The sequence below is a fragment of the Sander lucioperca genome, chromosome 13 (genome assembly GCF_008315115.2).
Source record: "Sander lucioperca isolate FBNREF2018 chromosome 13, SLUC_FBN_1.2, whole genome shotgun sequence".
In the NCBI taxonomy this organism is placed as follows: Eukaryota; Metazoa; Chordata; class Actinopteri; order Perciformes; family Percidae; genus Sander; species Sander lucioperca.
In genome coordinates this window covers 14,315,919-14,336,860 of record NC_050185.1, presented here as the reverse complement: position 1 = coordinate 14,336,860, position 20,942 = coordinate 14,315,919, and the positions used below count along the sequence as shown (strand labels likewise).

General features: G+C 39.4%; 1 protein-coding gene across 5 annotated transcripts in view; it reads left to right on the top strand.

Annotated features, from left to right (window-relative positions):
* Positions 1-20,942, top strand: part of cadm2a (cell adhesion molecule 2a) — a 230,508-nt gene that overhangs the window by 184,955 nt on the left and 24,611 nt on the right. For all 5 annotated transcript variants that reach the window (XM_031319909.2, XM_031319910.2, XM_031319908.2 and 2 more), the window contains 5 exons: positions 3,535-3,687; positions 9,653-9,790; positions 19,648-19,809; positions 20,333-20,423; positions 20,526-20,704. In XM_031319909.2, coding sequence (XP_031175769.1) covers positions 3,535-3,687; positions 9,653-9,790; positions 19,648-19,809; positions 20,333-20,423; positions 20,526-20,704 — 723 coding nt within the window. The remainder of the gene's footprint in view (positions 1-3,534; positions 3,688-9,652; positions 9,791-19,647; positions 19,810-20,332; positions 20,424-20,525; positions 20,705-20,942) is intronic.

Genomic DNA, 20,942 nt, shown 5'->3' with positions numbered 1-20,942 from the left:
CTGCTTTCTCCGTGTCGTACAGGCTGTGTATCCGTGAAAACTACTGTCCCCCTCGACGGCAACGAGACAGGTCAGAACATGCCAACCGTAGTACGTCTTTAAGACCCGAGTCTTCTATGATGCTGACAGGTCTGCAGTTAGTTGCCACCCATTTCGCAAGAGCTGTAGTAATTATTTTGGGATTTGGTTTCATCCACAGGTCGGCAAGTAGCACTCTCCAGCATGCTAGCGGGTAGCATCACGTTAACTGTACTATGCTTAGCTCTGTAGGTGGTAGCTCAAGCTTGACGTGCTTCGGTGATATTTTAATTCGGCTTTACACAACGTGCATATGGCTTTCGACTTGTCTACGAGCCGTCCAGGAGTTTTGGAAAATAAAAAGCTCCATTCAGATTGTGTTGCTGCTGTGTTTCTCCATCAAGCAGCAGGATGTGTTAGGAGGAGGTGGCAGCTTGATGATAAGTAACGGTGATGCAAAGGGTCAAAATAGTAGCCTGTTAGGCACGACGCGAAGCCGAGTGAAGTGTAAAATAAATTAATAAATGCGATTAATGCGATTAAAATTTTTTTATCGCATCGCGATTAACGCGTTAACGCTGACAGCCCTTATATATATATATATATATGTCCCATTTAAATTAAGTCCAACAAATAAGCTATAAAACTATCAGAACTAAGAAGAATTTAAAGACAGAGCCATTCATGTGGGACTTTGTTTTTAAGGTTTTGTTCATTTGATTAAAAAACAAATGTTCTGTATTTTGACTTTATTATGGCATCCTTACCAGTTATATCACAATTGCATGGTTATATACGACACCTTTCATGTTCGTTTGTTTTTAAATCCACCCTTCCAGGGAGATCAGGATGTTCCTGCTTTTTGGCATCTAAACTACCCTGATCTCTGCCTGTAACCACTGAAAAAAAGCAGAAACAACACTTAAAGCTGTGGTAGGCAGTTTAGTTGTTGGGCAAAAATAATTGTTCAGCATATTGTAATTCAAGTGGTCTGAGAGAAAACTCAAAAATCTGAATGATCATAATCTTCAAATTCAATAAAACTGGAAATCTTTAGTATTACTATTACTATTATTATCTGTGTTCATTACCATATAATGCAGTAGATGATTGACAGGGAGTTTTGATATTACTAGTTAAGTCACGTTTCAGTTAGGCCCTCTTGTTATAAATGCAGATGCAACATCATCACAGCTTTACTGAGTTTTCATTACCTTGCTTAAGTAGACCAACAAGTCAAATAACTATGTATCTGTCCCTCAGTCTCACACAAACAACTTCCCAGAATGGGCTGTTGAAGAAAGCGAAGGAAGAAAGTAAAGCTGCATCACCACAACCAGCATGCCAGCAACAGTAAATGTATTTTCTGACATTTGCCTGCTCATACTTCCTTGCCCAAAGCAAATACGACAACAGTTGAAAAGAAGCATTGTTTAACTTGTACACATTCACAAGTTAGTGGAGCAGCCTGAGTCGACAGAATGAGGTCTGTGGGGGTAGGAGGAAGGAGACAAACTGGCAGAAAGAAATAAAGAGGCAAAGAGAATCTGTTCTTTGTCTAGAATCAGTCAAAATAATCTATTCTTTGTCTTAGTGTGTTCTTTGATGAGACAAGGTGTACACATTTTGTGCATGAAATAGCTATCTTTTTCAGGACAGGTCTCGTCATTAACTGAACTGCCAGTGCGTTAGAATAGATCCAATTCGGTGGTCTTGCATTGATGGCAATGTGTACTTATACACACACACGCATAAAAACAGGAATGTACTGTCACCCGTGCCAAGCCTAAAGATATGTCTTGTGCTCATATCAATGTGTCAAGCCTGCTCAGGCTCAGTACACAGCATGTAGAGATAACCGGTGTTGCGAGGGACTGGAAGGGACAGAACAAATGCAATAATAAATGAAAGAGAGCAGCTGTCGTTTAGCCAAACTGATTACAACTCTACTGCCTTTTACTGTAGGTGTTTAGCGTGGAACCGGCAAAGCAAAGCTATTCATCCCTCGGCAGACCAAATGACATGAGATAGTGTGCTCGCTGACATTTCTCTACATTTGTCAGTTCTGTGATCATTGCAGCAATGCATAAACAGACGCTATAAAAAGAATGCAGCTTATGTGCCGAAAACCACCTTTCTTAGTCACCTCAAGGGGCTATAGACATTTACTAGGGACTGACAAATTACGTCCTTCGTAAATAACACTTTATATTTATTTTATTTTTTTTTATAGATCTTTTTAATTGATCACATGTTAAGAGTATAAAGTAATTAGGGTTTGCATTGTAGTTTGAGAAAAGGTTACATGCTGGTTTAAAGCTGATGATGTTGAATCACTTTCAGTGTTTTAGATACCTCTCGTTTCTCACCACCCAACCAGCCACTTTTTAAAGTATTCTACACACAGATGTAATGGCCCATTACTATTGAAATCTTTTTGGAGAGGTTACAAAACCAGGGTGCTCTACTTTTTATATGATATCTCCCAAATTACGATAAGATAAGAATATTCTTTCATGTGACCTTACATAAAAGAAAATATAAACACTTGTATACAAATAATAATAAAGCAAAGTAGCCTTGGCTACTCATATTAAATACATTTTGTAGAAAGGTGTTGTACTTGCAAAAGGAAGGCTTGCATAGATCTCTTGAGCAGCCAAGGGCACAAACCTTCTCACAGACAGAATGAATGTACTTGTTATTGCACTCAACAATCCACATAGTCTTTGTTTAATGTACAAACCAGCCTTTTTTGCGGTTTTGTTTTCTATATAAAAATGCACCCCTTTGGATACAACAGGCAGGAATCACATATTTTTTAAGGTGTTACCACGTTCTGAAGATCTTTTTCTCACTCTCACAGACATAAAGTAGAAAGTCTACTTCGAAGACCATGGAGTATCTTTCAACAAGTCATCCAATTTCAGCAAATCCATTTCAACCCTCACATCTTGCCAAATTCTCATTAGGCCTTTTTCTCAGCCTGTTATTGCAGTATTGATTTCCATTCCTGTTATGTCTTTTGGAAGATTACATTTTCATATAAGTAAAATGTCTACAAGGGTTTCCCCCAGAGAAGACTGAGTGAGTTTGGTTCACTGTAGAGGTGTATTGATGCATTTTCAGATTCAACAGAAAGTTCAGTTTTGAGGTCACATTGTGATATGATTATTGATTAATTATGCATTTAAATATATTCATGCATACAGTATTTACAGTATTTGTCAACAACATGCACATGTTTAGCAGCATACAATAGAAGGACAGCAAAATATTAACATACCACTGATCTCTCTTTTCCATTTTGCAGTTTCCTGCTGTTGCTATCTCACATTCGTTAATGTCTCTCAGTGTGCCTCCTCTACACTGTCTCTTTTGCTTTCCCTCTGTCTATTTGACTGTGTTGGTGCATAGCATGCCCCTATAGACATAACATGTAGAGAATAGACATCAAGCTTCACATAGTTTCTAGTTTGAAATGTTTACTAACTCTTTGTCTGTCTCTCTGTCCAGCTTTAAGGGACAACAGGATTGAGCTGGTGCATGCATCGTGGTCAGAGTTGACCATCAGCATCAGTGATGTCACTCTGACGGATGAAGGCATGTACACCTGTTCTCTCTTCACCATGCCTGTCAGAACAGCCAAAGCCTACCTGACTGTTCTAGGTAAGTAATATTTAGTATTTAAAGGAAATGTTAATTTGCGAATACACATAAGATACAGTCTGTAATAACAGTTTGTCGGTGTACTCACCTTTCCTCAACATCAATCTTTCCTGCCTGGTTTACCATAGTTAAGAAAATCCTACATTTCCCAGAAGTAAACAACAGGGGTTGCTTTCAGTTTGGGAGCACACATTTGTAAAGAAATAAAAGTAGTAGATTAGGCAGAAGAAAAGAACAAAGAAAAAGTTGCATCCCTCACTTATCCACATTTATCGTGGCTGCAATGCCTTATGGTCTACGTAGGCTACTATTTGTGGAAAATGATGGTATTTTTTGCATCTTCTATAGTAATTTATGTCTACAGGATTGTTTAACATGAAGAATGCTTCAGAGAGAAGCTCTTGTTCTTTGAATCATAGGAGCTGACCAATAGTAGAGCCCGACCGATAAAGGATGTTTAAGGCCGATATCGATACAAATATTTGGTGATTTAAAAAGCCGATATTCCGATATATCGGCCAATATATTTTTTTTTAAAAATTCCAGAAACGCGTCACAAAACATAAACAGATTTCCCTAACATTAGTTATTTGTAGTTATTTATGAGTCCTCACTAAAATAATATGATAATGCAGTTTAAAAATAAACTTGTTTGTTTTATTGTCACAACAGAACAGAGGAACATCAAAATATATTAAAGTTCTGATTAATAAAATGTATAAAAATACAAACTTAAGATATGAAACTTAAAGGGTTAAACACAAGTGTTGCCAACAGGGACGTTGTAGAGCGCCCGCCGATTTATTGGTCGGGCTCTAACCAATAGACCTGTTTTTCACAACAGACATTTTGACATGTCATAGTAGGAAAAGCACAGGTGTATTTAAATACATTAATGATAGCTAAATTCTACTTAGGAGGTGGTCCTGGTATTGTTCATGCTGGCTCACTGCAATAGCTTACTGGGACACTTAATGGAACTGAGCCATTTTTAATGTTATCAATTTCATCTGCACTTTTCCTACTATTACAAATGAACATTTCTGCTGTGAAAAAGGTCTATAGTATAAACTGTTGAGTGTGTACATTTTAGACCTTAAAACAACAATACGTCACCAAACAAAAACGACAAAAACGTGTTGAAAGGTTTTAATGAAATTACGTGGAAAGTTAGGCCATGGGCCAAGGGAAAAGAGAGTATTTTTTTGGTTCAGATCCCAGAATATTTCAAAGGTTTGTTAAAAATGCAACACTTGAAAAAAAAAAATACTCTGGCTACTGGCACATGTATGCAATGATTTTATCAATATGTGAATTCCGTTTTGTGTGTACGTTAATTTCAAAACATTATTACTAAAATGAAACCTCTAGACAATTCTGCAATCTTGGTGGAGGTGAAGTTTTGAGTACTTGAGTAGTATTGTTGTGTTTTTTGGTTGATTTTTAAGTTTAAATAATGTATTAGTTTTGCTTTTGTTTAAAAAAAAAAAAAAAAAGAACAAATTGGCTATGGTTACAAATACAAATACAAATACAAATACAAATACTTACCATCATCTGCAGACAAATGTAAACATACTGTTGGGCCCTCTAGTAATGTTTGTGTTGTGATCATCGCCCCACACAAACATTGTCTCATTTCCTTCCACTGGGCTTATTATTTTGCCAATTAGTTTCCGCTAATGTTAATAGATGTCCTAGTGCACTCCAGGACCATTAGCTGGCTCTCTGTGTTAACAAGCATTCAGAGAATTAGAGACATTAAAGGCTTCTGCTCAATAAGGATATGGAGAAAATTATTTTGCAATACTGAACAATAGTTAATGGTGCAAGCCAGGAAACATGGAGGGAGATTTAATAAACATACAAAATGTTCTGGGAATGGCCTGGTTTATCTGCCTCTGTTTCAGGACAGTGAGTGCTGGGAATGAAAACAAGAACACATTGAACAAATACTAAACTGTTAAATAAATGTTCAATCTTCACATTCAGATCTTCTCAAAATATTTTGGATAATCAATACAAACGTGCTCATCTATTACCCACAAATTGAATTTTCAAAACACTATAAATACAATTCAATTCAATTCAATTCAATTTTATTTATAGTATCAAATCATAACAAGAGTTATCTCGAGACACTTTACAGATAGAGTAGGTCTAGACCAAACTCTGTACTTTACGAAGCCCCAACTATTACAGTGGTTGCCTCAAGAGCAAGCATTAGCAGTAGCTATAGCGACAGTGGCAAGGAAAAACTCCCTTTTTTTTGTTAGGAAGAAACCTCGGACAGACCCAGACTCTTGGTAGGCGGTGTCTGACGGCACCAGTTGGGGGAGTGGTGAATGGTGGCAATAATAGTCATAATAAAGATAGTGAAGCAGTGATCACAATGGTAGTCGTAGTAGTTCATGTCATAGTAGGGCACAGCAGGGCGTTACGGGGTGTAGTGTGGCACAGCAGCCTGGGTGGACGCGGTTGGACGCGGCAGGACGCAGTCGGACACTGCGGGGAAACGTAGAGCGTAGCAGGGTGTAGTAAGTCCATAGCGTCAGCTGCACCCAGGACCCCGGTGTAGGTGCCACCCAATTCCAAGGCGATGTTCTGGGTGAAGAAGAAGCAAAGGGACTCCGGGGAGAAAACTCCCCAGAGATAGGTTAGTAACATGCATTTCTGGGACTAAGATGCACACAAAAGGAGACAAGTGAAAAGAGAGAAGAGGGAGCGGCTCATTGTGTCCTTGGAAGGAGCTTCCCACAGCAGTCTAGAGTTATAATAGTATAACTAAGAGAGGCAGGCTAAAGAGAGGGGCCCTGGACCGGGCTCGTACTCTCCCCTGCCGGAACGGGCTTGTACTTCCTGCCTCCCTCTACTCTACTATGCTGCAACTCCTCACTCCCTAACTATAAGCTTTATCAAAGATGATGGTTTTCAGTTTATTCTTAAATGTGGCGACGGTGTCAGCCCCCCGAACCCAAGTTGGGAGCTGGTTCCACAGGAGAGGAGCCTGGTAGCTGAAGGCTCTGGCTCCCATTCTACTTTTAGAGACTCTAGGAACCACAAGTAGCTCTGAGTTCTGGGAGCGTAGTGCTCTAGTGGGACAATAAGGTACTAAAAGCTCTTCTATGTATGATGGTGCTTGACCATTTAGTGCTTTGTAGGTCAGGAGAAGGATTTTAAATTCAATCCTGGATTTTACAGGAAGCCAATGCAGAGAAGCTAATACAGGAGAAATGTGATCTCTTTTGTTAGTTCTTGTCAGAACACGTGCTGCAGCATTCTGGATCAGCTGGAGGGTCTTGAGGGACTTATTTGAGCAGCCTGATAGTAAAGAATTACAGTAGTCCAGCCGGGAAGTTACGAATGCATGGACTAGTTTTTCAGCATCGTTTTGAGACAGGATGTTCCTGATTTTGGCAATGTTACGAAGATGGAAAAAGGCTGTTCTTGAGGTTTGTTTTAAGTGGGCGTTAAAGGATAGATCCTGGTCAAAAATGACTCCTAGATTTCTGACAGTAGTGCTGGAGGCCAGGGCAATACCATCTAGGGTAGCTATATATTTAGATAATGAAGTTCGGTGGTGCTTGGGTCCCAGCACAATAACTTCCGTTTTGTTTGAGTTCAACATCAGAAAATTGTGGGTCATCCAGGATTTTATATCTTTAATGCACGCTTGAAGTTTAGCTAACTGACCGCTTTCGTCTGGCTTGATTGACAGATATAATATAAATACAGTTATAAATAAATGACTATAATTATTCAAATATGAATTATAGGGTATGAAAACAGTAAGGTTATAAACATCAACGAGACTAGAGTCTACAGCCATGCTAGTGGCTCTGTGAGGCTGTATGTTGGCACAGCTGTGCTTTGAGCCAAATGTCAGCATGCTAACTTTTCACAATGACTACGCTAACAGGCTGAAGTTTAGCATGTGTAAGGTTTTACCATGTTTACCATCTTAGTTTAGTGTGATAGCATTCCAGCATTTGCTAATTAAACTAAACACAAAGTACAGCTGAAGCTGATAGGAATATCATAAGTTAGCAGTTATTTGGTCATAAAACAAATTACTGGAACATTTTGACCCGTTGGTGGGGCTAGATGTAAAGTGGTCACCAAAGTTATTACAGTTCATCGTGAGGGACACATGAATGTGTTCAGTAAATGTTTAATGGTTATCCATCCAAGAGTTGTTGAGACATTTCACTCAAAACCACAAATGTGAACCTCATGGGGGCATTGGAGGAAAAGTCAGGGGATCACCAAGGTTATAAGAATTCATCCACTGGGGGCCATGAATGTCCGTACAAAATGGCATGGCAATCCGTTCACCAGATATTTCAGTCTTGACCAAAGTGGTGGACCCACCGACAGACTGACATTGCCATCCCAAGAGCCACGCCACTAGCTTGGCCAAAAAAATGCTCAACATGACAGGCTTTAGCATTACAGATACACAACACAAAAGTGTCATTATTATTAGTAACTGACTTTGATTTTGGTTCTAAGTAACTTCTCATAAACATGACTTCTCTAAACTTTGAATAAAATGTGTGATTAGCATAAAGAAATGTGACCACAATGGCCACAGGCAACATTAGTGATTCAGTGAACAGGAAATTTCACCTCGCATTAGAAATCTAGCTCTCCTTTCTTTTTCACGTCTTCAAAACGCTGTTGGTCATGCTTAAACAGTCATGCAACAGCACAAATACCCCTCAGCATGTATAAATCCAGAACGCACAAATGAGCAGAGAAACATGCACAGTTAAGGGGAACGTGACTGTATAAGATGAACATTGTATTTGATCTGTTTTGGTTTGGTCTTGGAGCAAAACCATCAAACACTTCTCTGAGTCAAGCCACACTTACTCATTCACACACACACACACACACACACACACACACACACACACACACACACACACACACACACACACACACACACACACACACACACACACACACAGCACAGCACAGTACTTAATTAGATATAGGGGCACTTCACATACTTGAAACCTATACATTTGCATAGCAAAGCATTAGTTGCAATAGCAGTTGCATAGCCAATTGTATAGCATTCATTCTCCCTTGTGGGGGGAGGGGCTTAGGAGAACGTTTTGGGCTTTAGCAGAAAGGGGGGAGGGACTGAGAAGTTTTTGATGTTCAAATTTTTTGGCTAAGTCCTGGATCTTCCCAATCCTACCTACAGCACCTTTAAGAGGGATAAATCTAACTGCATACTGTATCTACAAAGCAGCAGCCATCGTTAGGATTGCGCATACAGTTTGTTCACAAGGATGGTAAACAGAAAACAGGAGGCCCTTTAAGTCTGGTAATAAACCTTACACGAGGTGGTGAGACAGATGAGGCCAAAGTCAGTCAATGGCATTGACTGACAGACCTTTCAGTCACTCAGCCTGAGGCAGACTTATTGCTCATTGACATTAGAAGGGCAGACTCCACACACGTAAAACACTCATTATAGGAAAGGCCACTAATTAACATTTGCTGTACAACCTCATGGCCTCCTATGTAGTCACCTTTGCTACCCCTAACCCACATTGTCACAAACACACAAAAACATATTTTTCAACTTTCATCACGTGCTAGCCATGAAGAAGTTTTTTTTCTGTTGTTTTCTTCTGTAGCAAATAGTTCTAGTTCAGAGACAGATATGATACAACCTGGCCAAATTATAATTTGGTTGAACCTACCCTTAAAGATGAGGACCAGAGATGGGAGACCATTCACGGCTGTGTCAGCAAGAATACTCCCTGATGTGTTCTCAAGCAGGAAACTGCTCAGGGATGCTGCTCTGTAGTCTGCTGTCTAATCTCCCTGCAGGAACGCAAGCTGGAGGAGAAATTCCAATAAGGCATTACAATATTATTGTTGCATAATGACATGCTGCTGTGTGTGAATTAGTTCCATCGCTGTGATTTCCTGTTCAATCCTTCAGGTGTGCCGGAGAAGCCAGAGATCGATGGCCTGACGAAACCTGCCATGGAGGGAGACCACATCACTCTGACCTGCATGACTCACGGCAGCAAGCCCGCTGCCGACCTGCGCTGGTTTAGGAATGAAAAGGAGATCAAAGGTATGTAACATCTGTATCTGCAGATGCATCACTGCCACTTTAACACAGTGTGTGTAATGTCATACAGACAGTATGTCAAGGGTTTCATTTTTGCTATTTTAAAACATGGCAAATTGATTTTCAAAGATGTAACTCATTTGATTGGACTACATATTTGTTTTTGTTAACATTTTCTCAATGAAGCAATTTATCATAGTACTTACTATAGTTTTAAAAAGATAAAACCATTCTATGCTATTAGTAATGTTGCTACACATTTAGTGATATTTCCAATACCAAGCTATACTGTAGTTCACCTTTAGGGTAAAATACTCAACTAGGCCCACAATTTAAAATGTTATATATGCAGAGACAGCCCCATCTCCATAGTTTTGTCAGAAACGAACAAATATGGATTTTCCAATCCAGCATGGCTCAGACCATGCTTTATAATAAACAAAGCACAAATGTACCATAACATATGAATTTGTTTTAGAATACTATTTTGAATGGGCAGAAAGTATTTTCCATAAAACTGATACCATGAAACTGCTGCAGTGCATCCTTTAACAGTGTGTTTTTGTTCAGAACAAGTTGTTTCTAATAGAGCAGATTCAGCATGTGTCCTCTGGCCTGAAACTGATACATTAACCTCCCTTGTTATGAGAGGGCTGTTCTAAATCACACTGGCTGGACTACACACCACATTTCCACCCTGCTCCTGCTTTGTTCTACTTGATGAACCATCCGCTTTGTAATTGTTTGAACAGGAGACTGAGAGAGAGCGAGAAAGAGAGAGAGTTTTAGAAAAGAGAGCAAGGGATATGAAATGATGAAATTAGGTTTCTGAGGAAGAGAGAAACAGATGCGGTTCTGTATCAAATAAAATGTAGAACCCAGTGGGACAGACTGTCACAGATCATCAGCACGGTTGCAGAACTTTTCACAAAGGTTTCTCTGCTGTTTACAAAGTAGAATAAAGGCAGATAAAAAAAAAATGCAAATCACCCTTTTCTTATTTAAATTGACTGCAAGTGAAACAAATAGATAGGCTTGAGAATCACAGGTTTTCTTTTTCTTATATTAGAACGGCCAAAAAACAATGCAGGTTTGGTAAGACACTATAATAGACACTACAATCAAAATCTTTGTGTAACCCAACAGATCAATGAAACTCAGTGGTGAGAATAACAAGAAGCCAGGTGTTGTACATCCTAAACGCCCAATTAAATGTAGAAGAATTTAGAGTAAAATCACATTTGGGATGCGAAACACACAGACACTTCACAGAGTTCATTTCACTGCTTATATACAAAGGATTAATAAACCACAAAAATCCTTTTTGCCAAAGCATGCATAATTTTTCTTATTAACTTTGCATATTAATGCTTTCTCTTTCTGCTATCAGTACTTCTCTGATATCACAGACAACATTGACTGAGCAATGTACGCCAGATAGAAGACAGACATAGTCATTGTATTCCCATTCTTAAATTAATGTACAATGTGTACAGTTTTTTAAATAACTTTTGGATTGCAGGTCTATAGTAGACATGCCTTAACAAACACCTAGTAACTGAGTTTTCTTCCTCCAAACAGCACTGAACCAGCATGCTTACAGTTTTCCTATCCTTATGCTCATTGACACTGCCAAAACCTCATATGTTTATTACTTGAACATCATTCGGAATACTTGATACTCTCTATAGCCATTATTATCACACTTTTGTTATATAAACAATAATGTTATCAATCTCTCACTCATTAAATGCTGTTTATGAGTAGATTCCCAACTTGCATTATATATTATTATTATTATTATTATTATTTTTATTTTTTTTTTTTTTCTTACATTTTTCTAATCTAACTAATCTATTAGTAAACTAATGTATTATAGTAGTTTGTCACTCCACTTTATATGTCCTCTTGTTGCCCTTCTGAGGAACATGAAGCTTATAGAAGAAGAATATACTCTAATTAGCAGAGTGGGTATTTTCCCTTATAGGGTTATTGTGTCTCTACAGGTGATTATTGTTTCTCCCACTACTGAGAGAAGAGTTTCCTTTAAGGCAATAGAAACATAGCCAGGACATAATGTTCTTTTAATTTAACACAGAAAGCTACCAGGTAGTCAGGGATATCCTTGGTGGTTTGAAGGGAAGGTAGTCTCAAGAGGATACGCCTTCTCATTAAGGTCATATGCTATAATTCTCTCCTCAGCTTGGCACACTACTCCCTTTAATTTGGGTCTTGTACAGTTTTATATCAGTATATTATTCACTGTAACAAGGTTGTATTTCTTTGCCCAAAAAGGACATGAATAGTGTGTTCAATGTCACCCTTCTTCTGAAATCTTGGTAACATTGTCCCAAAACAGAAAGCAGAATCTTGAGACTTTATACAAATGTCAGATTAGACGATTCTTATCAGATGTGCTTTTGGACTCATCAAGAAATTCGATCAGATGGGTGATGTTTCGGCCCTCACTGAATTCACTGAAAAGCTCTCTTGGTGTCTACCAATACACCCTTTCTACCCTGGCTTAAGACCCAACAGCTCAGCCTGCTATCTCACATTAGGGTTTCCCAAGGTCCATATAAGTAAGCAGATAGGCCCAAATCAATGCTGGTTTTGCACACAGTTTTAAGCAGATGTCATGGTATCTTTCCTTTAAATTAACTGTAGTTAGGAGATAATATTGAATCTGTGTCATGTTTATTTAGACTTCCTCAGAACATCCTCTGCACTAACAAAAAAAGCACACACACCGACTCTTGACAGTAAAGACAAAATGCTAATCGGATTTTGACATCACCTCTGATCAAACCAAATCCATGAACATTTATACACATTTTTTCCTTAGTGGCTAACCTTTTCACCATTACCATTTTACACCATAGAAATTATATATAAATGTAGAAAAGTATATATAAATGCTGAAGCCCCTGTTGGTTTCACAGGTGAATGATATAATTGATCCCTGACAAGTAGCTGTTTTTAATTAGCAGTGTGTCACTCAGTGTAATGCATTTGTCAGACTTATTGTTAGAGACAGATTATTCAGGATATGTTTAGTTCAGGAAAAAGTCAGTTCCCTTGATTGTGATTCACACATTTTACACATTCTTTGTCACACCATAAATGCATTTCTGCCACTAATTGGTACACTTTTTTGTATAACCACGTGTGGATTATTATCTGGACTGGTCAGTCTGACTTGTTATATATCTCACCAATGGAGTTTATTTGTGTGCAAGCCACTCTCCGGCTGTTCGACGTTCTTTCCACATTCAAAACCGACAATATAAATAAACATGAAGCAAGCAAACACAAAGGGCAACCCACGTTAATACACAATGTATGTATGCATGTGTAGGTGTATGTGAGTGCACTTGAAGTGTTCATCATCCTGGATCAGGGTGTGTTCAATGTAAAAAAAAAAAAGCCATCTGATTGTGGGTGACCATGCTGGGAATAAATGACAATTGTGACATATTGGTGTGGGATCTGGGGGAATAGAAAAGATTATATTACCGGCAGAGCCACTGGAGCAGTCCATCACCCATTCGCATGCAGTTAACGGACACCCTATGCTAAGTGTGTGTATCTTCGTTTATGTGTGTGAGCAAAACCGACAGATGGAGTAGACAGCCTGCATGTAAGGACATAAGCTTGTGTGTGTGGAATGGAATCCAATATTCTTATTTCTCAGTCTCTTTGTCCCTCAGATCCCCTCAGTCCCCACCCAGTAATGATATATTTCTATCTCAGTTACACACCGTAACCCAGAGAGACCTCTGCCAATATCACCACATGTAGCACTTGTTTACACACCACTGAACCAGAGGGAGCTGTGTGGAGACCAAGAGCAGAGATGAAATGAATATTTATTTCAAATAAGGGTGGGGATGTTCGCTATCGGACTAGTATTATCATACTCTCTGACCTAAACTGTAGAGGTTATTGCTTCATCATGTTTGGCGATAACTCAATTCCAAGGGGGCTTAAGGAAGAAAACACAAAAATTTGATTTGAATTTGCGGTCACGTTGTCAAACTTGTTAGTCAAGGACAAGGAACTGTTACTGCAGACATCCTTGCACTATTTTAGGTCGTTGTTTGCTGACTTTTCAATACACTATCGCTCAAGTCTGCCCGTTCACTGAAGAGTTGAACTGTGACTGAACAACCTTTTTAAATAGTGCTGACTGTTTCTTCATTTATGGGTAATTGTCCTTCCTGTGAGTGAGAACAGAATAATGGCCATCATTATTTCAAGGTTTTCTCTGGAAAGAGCTATTGAGGATAGGGAATAGGCAATAGCTTATAGAGCTTATTTCAAAGAGGATGATGTTGACGTTGATCGGACTGCTAGTGGCACTGTGAACACTAAAATAAGAATTAAGCTCAGTAATTTGAAGTAGTTTTCCAGAAAAGAAAAATACATTTTCAGTCATTTTGAAGGTGTTTGACAACCTTGCACACTACTTAAAAAGTCTGTGTTGGGACTACATTTATACTATCCAGCTCCGTGGGGTGGAGTGGATCAATGACCATTAAAGATGTAATTTCAAGATGGCTCCTGCAAGTCACAGTGGCATGAATAAAAGATGTCTAAGTCACACACACAAAAACGCATATTCACCCTCTATATCCTGTACACATGCACAAGAACATAAGTACTTGCATGCATGCGCACATGCCTGAAATGAGTTCTGTGAAAATCTGTTAGATTTTCATACTAATTAACATCAATGCACTGGGTTAAGATGAGACATCTCTTTGTAGCATCACAACTTTAAGTTAAATAGTTTTTGTCAAACTCTTTAACCACAAGATGGGTAGAATAAAGAGAAAATAAATCTTGAGCATGAATATCTCATGCTCACCTCAACTTTCTTTCTTTCTTTAAACTTGTATCACCTTGATTAAATATGCCCATTTAGAGGTGTATCCAACTTATCCTCTGTCTCTAGCATCATAAGAGACAGATTAACAGACTTAGACTTGAGCACTGGGGCAAAAGAAGAGGAGATCAGATTGCTACACCGACTGCCTATGCCAGTTAAGAGCAACATCCTGGAGGTGGAGCACCTGTCCAGATATAAATGCCAAGGCACCGAGACTGACCAGACCTCTCCTTTTGATGGGCCTGTGAAAAAATCCTCATGAACCCACAGTAGACATTTCTTAGCTGTGAATGCTCAGGGAGTTTCATGTCAGAAAGGACATTATGTAGAGTGTGCCAGGCACTGATAGAAACTCAACAGTGCTCCCTGGTCGTAGTCACCCGTCAGTTAAGCCCAGAGTCCAGCTGGTAAACCAGGTCAGATAGGGGAGGGTGCTTTCAGGCTGCCAACAGGCCCAGCTCCCTGAATGCTGCACGGTAGCCAGAACAAGTGAGAAAAAGGTGGATGGCACACTATAGGATCTCCACACCTCCCTGGAGCTGGAGCCTGCTGTGTATTAGTGCTCTTGTTTAAAATTTAGCCATACCTATTGCTGTGCAGCTCATCTTTTCTCTTTGCATTGTGAATTGAATTATATTGTAGTGTTTTGTACTATTATATATTTTGCTTATCCTCACTCACAAGAGATTTTACAGGCGAATTGTTTTAAATCTTAGATGGGATGCAGTTCAGGGTATGTTGAGTCAGCCCTCCTATATAGCAGGACCCCTGCTGCCAGGATTAGTCAGTTCTGTCGCTGTTGTTGATGATTTCTCCCCCATCACAGAAGTTATCCTGTGTCTCTCTTGTCTGTCCCTCCATCTTATTTTCTTGGGTTGTCCCTTTCTCCTGTGAAATGGCATGAAAGGGTCAGATTCTCACACTTGTACGCCTGTCATTTCCATTTCTAATACTCCAAGGCCCTGTCTTGGCTCACACCAACTACGCAGAGTTCTGATTACCCACTTACAGAACAGTGTGCCGTGAACACAGCCAAATACTGCCAGGCTTTTTGTGAAGGAGAGGTTCCACAGGTGAATATGGTAGGATGGTATGCATCTTTTGTATTTAGAATTTTTTTTTTTAAATGCACACGTTGACAGAGACTGTTTTTGGATATGCTGCATACCCCAACAATTCTTTAGTAAATCATGTAGATTGTGTAGAAATAAGAGAGCTGCGAGAGATGTAATAACAGTATAATGTGAGAGGGCAGTTTTAGACAATACACATGGGGTTTCTGCTGGCTGCACTTACAATGTATATACAGTACATTCATGATGGCAGGCTCAAGAGCATAAAGAAGATGCATTTTTAATTTGCTTGCCAGTTAAAATAAAAATGCAAAGAAAATTCAAGCTGGGTTTTGTCTCTTTTATAAACTGTAAAAATGCCTCTATCCTATATTTGAAAAACTCACTTCTAATATTTTCTTTTGGCGTAAACCACATAGAAAGGCTGCAAAAGGAAGACTCCATGATTGACTTTTTTTGAGAGAGAGAGTTTGATATGAGTACTGAGAGAAACACTGTAGCGTGTATTAAAGTTCTAACACAGAGAAAGCAAGAGTCATGTGAAGTTACCAACAGCTTAAAGTAACTCAGTAGCTGCTATAAAATTGACAACTCTGAGCTTTAATGGCAGCACAATGTCAGCTGCTTCTTTCAGCTGCACTTAAAATGTGATAAGATATTTATAGCCCAATTATACCTTCTCTCACCCACACACATGCACACACACTTTTGTGCACACACACACACACACACACACACACACACACACACACACACACAACCATATAGAAGCCATACAGGTTGACGCACTTTTACAATGAGGTATTGCTTGCTGTTAGACACCTGTTATTATGTTCTCAATGTGGATCTAAGAAGCCTTTGGACCAAATAACGATATTAACGAACTCAAACTTTGTGCAAGCACGTTTTACCCTGAATCACACAGAGGCAATCAGAGAGTCCATTGAAATTGCCATGAGACAAGACATCTTGTCTAAATGGGTCTACAGACATTGAAATCACAAAGCAGAATTATATAGGAAGTGAGTTTCACGATCTCTCCGATAGTTTTATTTTGGAGCGGAGCACATTTACAATAAGGAGCCTCTTAGATAAAAAATGTATGAACTCACTTTGAGAAATAATCTTGTTGTTTTTTTGCTGAAAGCCAACCTAAAATAACAAATAGAGGAGTTTAAGTACAGACAGAACATTAGGTTAGTTTCTACCAGGGCATCTCTGAGTGCCCATTACATTGATTGAAGTACTTAAATTCTGGTCTTGAACGGCATAACATGTGACATGAGCACAATCAAACTGCACAATTCAGGATGATTCATTCAGTCAATGTGTTTTGAATTGACATACTTTAAAAATAATAAAAACACTATAAGTTATTATCCACTTTTCAAACTTGTGCCAAGACAAAAATATAGTTGACTTAGAAACAGCTGTGAAGTAGAAAATGTCACATAACCTTTTTGAAAATTTATTTTTCAGTTACGTCGGTGTGTAATTGAACCTTTCTTTGGTGCAAGTCAGTTTAACCAACTATTCATTGACCCCGATACTAACCTCAACAATAAAATACAAATATTAACAGGGGAATAGAGGAAACAGACTCAAAGAAAGATAGGGTGATTGAAAACAGTATATCTGTGGAAGGAACCTTCTGCAGACAGAAGGAGAAAGACACATTTAAGAGGCAGGGAGAGGCAGTCTATGAGGAGGTGAAATAACTAATAGAAATAGCAGGAGAATGTTTGCAACTGCTAAACATGCTTTGATATTAAAAATGTGATGTCCTCTCTCTCCAGCACTCCACTTTTTCTCACTCTCCCTTGTCTCCTGCAGTTTCTTCTTTGTGAAGAAATCCAGCCATTTCCCTCTATCTTGTTGTCTGGGTGGATGTTGCTAACACTGCAGACCTGTCAGTCATTCATCTCTAGGGGAGGCGGGAAGTGACTGAGCGGAATAGTTGATTGGCAGAATGGAGAGGGAGAGGAGACAGTGGGGTAGAATGCTTAGAAAGTGGAGCAGATGAGCGCAGAGGAGAAAAGGATATGGAGCGTAAACAGTCTTTTTAGGAGATGCAAACAAAGCTGGCCAGCATGAGAGAGAGAGCATGAGACTCTACATACACTGATGCTTTCTTGAATTTGCAATGATGAGAAAAGAAAAAGGGACACAATTTTACAAACCAGGGCAACACCTAAATGCAGAGCCTGGACAGCTAAATACAATATTATAGTATTTTTTCCTCTTCTGAAAAATATCCTGTAGGAGTGTGGATGAGCAAGCTTGATGTGATTTCAAATACTGGCTGCTGGCATGATGTGAGCAAACCAACCACCCCCAAAACACTGGCTGAGCAGATGTGATTGAAAAGAAGAATCTGTTGGGTAAATGCTTGCTTGGTGGTGGATACATGTAAGCACTTAAGTTACAGCTAGTAGGTTAAAGCAGATCTGGCGGTGGTGAGTTGTAAATGTTGGTGTAAGTGTGTAGTCTGGAGGAGGATGGTCATTTGTATTACATAACGCATACTTAACAGTCTATGAATTTAGGAGAACATTCATGTGATGTGCGTAGGCTGAGGCTTCATCAAAAATTGGCATCATCAAATGTTGTCTGGTACCTGAACACAGCCACAGTTCTTAAATTATTAGATATGAATTTGTGCAGATTCTTAGGTAGGCAGTATGATGTTGAAAACTCTGTTCATCTGGACTGTGCGCAGGGCACTCTGACCAGGTAGGAGGAGTGGAGGACCAGGAGTGTCAAGCTCAAGTACAGTGTGACGGGGACGGAGGATGAAAGCAGTGCGGGGTCAACTTTGTGACTAGTAGGCATCACTGCCTTTAGGGATGATGATTTATTGCAAGCCAATAAGTTTTCAAGGACACTAATGTCGTGGTCAAAGATTGGTGTCATGAGGGTCGTGGAACTTTAATCAAATACATTTGGCTTAACTAAGGCCCACATCATTGGGGAGGCTAATGAGGCAATAAGTGGAATGATGTGATCAAGGAGCAAGCCAAATTTTAGGACATCATGTAGATGATTTAAGGAAGCTGGGTTGGAGTAGTTCTCCAATGCCTTGGCAATGATTGGGGTGTTGATGGGTGCAGAGAGGTGGATCAGCTGTTTGGTTGGTATTACAAGGCAGGTGTTGCAGGGTTAGCTCTGAGAGCAGGTTGTACAGATGGAGAGGACTGTGCATAATGATACTTTGCAACAAGGCTGATTGAAGTTATTGGCAAACGTCTGATTGGCCCTGGTAATGTTTTTGTCCTAATGAGGCTGGAAGTGGTTGTCAGGTAGAAGGATTAGAAAAAGAGAAACGTGTTTGGTGAGATTTAGACTTTGTGTGGGAGCAGTGAAGCCCCAGGCAGACATGGTAGGGGAGGCCAGAGGTGGTCAAAAAGGCCTACGGTGTAAATATACACATTACATTCAAAGAGTCCCCGACCTAGAGGTGAGGCAGGTGGGTTTTGTTAAGAGTCCTGCCAAGAATTGGACATGTGCTGTAGAGATGCCAAAGCAGCATCCAGGGAGATGTGTAATGTGAGCTGGGCTGTTTTTTCTCGTTTGATCATGTGTTTAATTATTCATTCTTTTGTTTAAAGCTATTTCATTGCAGAATGTTTACAGGAATAAAGGCATGCATAATTCCCCTAACATGGGCAATAACTATAATGAAGATATCAATGTAAAGATACTGTAGAATTTCCATTTAGGTGCTTGTTACATTGCATGCTAGGCCCTTGTCTATATGTATAGAAGACCCTGGTGTAGTCTGGCTGTGGATGTAAAGCAGGGCTAAGCTGAACACAGGGACATCATTTGATGTGTGGCCCTCACTCCTTGCAAGATAATTGTGCTGCACCTGTGACAGTATGCAACTTTCTCCAAAGGTGCCAAAGAGGTGAATGCAAGTGGGAAGACATTTACGGTGCGGAGCTCTCTGCAGCTGCATGTGGACAGAAATGATGATGGAGTGGCCTACACCTGCAGAGTGGACCATGTGGCACTCACACAGACACCACAGCAGGCTACTGAAGTACTGGAGGTCCACTGTGAGTGTACACACTAAGATATGCACACACTCAAACACAAACACATGGAGTGTACAGACAGAAGCGGAAAAGAAAAATAGATAGAAAGAGGAAGTAGCTACGGATGCTTTTATAGCTGCAGAATCCTGTTAGCTCCAAAAAAGCAAATTTAATAATTTATCATCCATGAAAAACTCAAATTACAAACTCCAGGTGCTGTGTTTGAATCACGACAATGTTCTTAAAATGAAAGATCAAAAATTACAGTTCTTTTTCATCTTATATTTTATCAAAACCTGTCACAGGGTGACATCTTAAATAATTTTATTTCATTAATATTTAGAAAATTATAGGATTTTGTTCAAGGAAAATTCAATGAGAATGACCTTTTTTTTGGTTCATGCTTTTTTACCACTTAAATAAGAATATTTTAGTAAATCATTAAATTATAACACAATAGCAAGATAAAAATGGGATGGTAACTTTAATATGAATATATTCCCTATTGTCAGCCCTCACTTTGAGCCTTCTCTGTCTGTCCTAGATGCTCCACGTGTGCAGATCATCCACTCCCTTGCAGTCCCTCAGGAGGGTCAGTACTTAAAGCTGGAGTGTGTGTCCAAAGGAAACCCTTCGTAAGTCACTCAACTTCTGTTAGTTGATGTCAGCCTTTTAAATGCTTCAGACAGGAACATGAAGCATGCCTTGTTTCTCTTTTATATCCTCTAACCTCCCAGGCCAGATCCTGTGATGTGGACAAAGGACGGGAGTGAACTTCCTGACCTGGACAGGATGATTGTAGAGGGGAGGGAGCTCACCTTTACTTCACTCAACAAGACAGACAACGGCACCTACCGCTGCGAAGCCGGCAACCACCTAGGGACCAGCAGTGCTGAATATGTACTCTACGTCTATGGTGAGTTTAAAGATGACTGATATATGGGTAATTGTTTTTCATGTAATCATGTCCAAAGGTAAAGAAACAAAGAGAAATCTTCATCAGTTACTCATATGACAAAACATACAGATAAAGTACCTTTCAAATGAGAAAAAGCTGCAAGAGGATGCCTTGGACTCCAATAATGCTACAAATAAATAGTAGAAAGTATGAACCTCACAGACACAAGCACCAAACTCCATTGCAAAAAACAGGA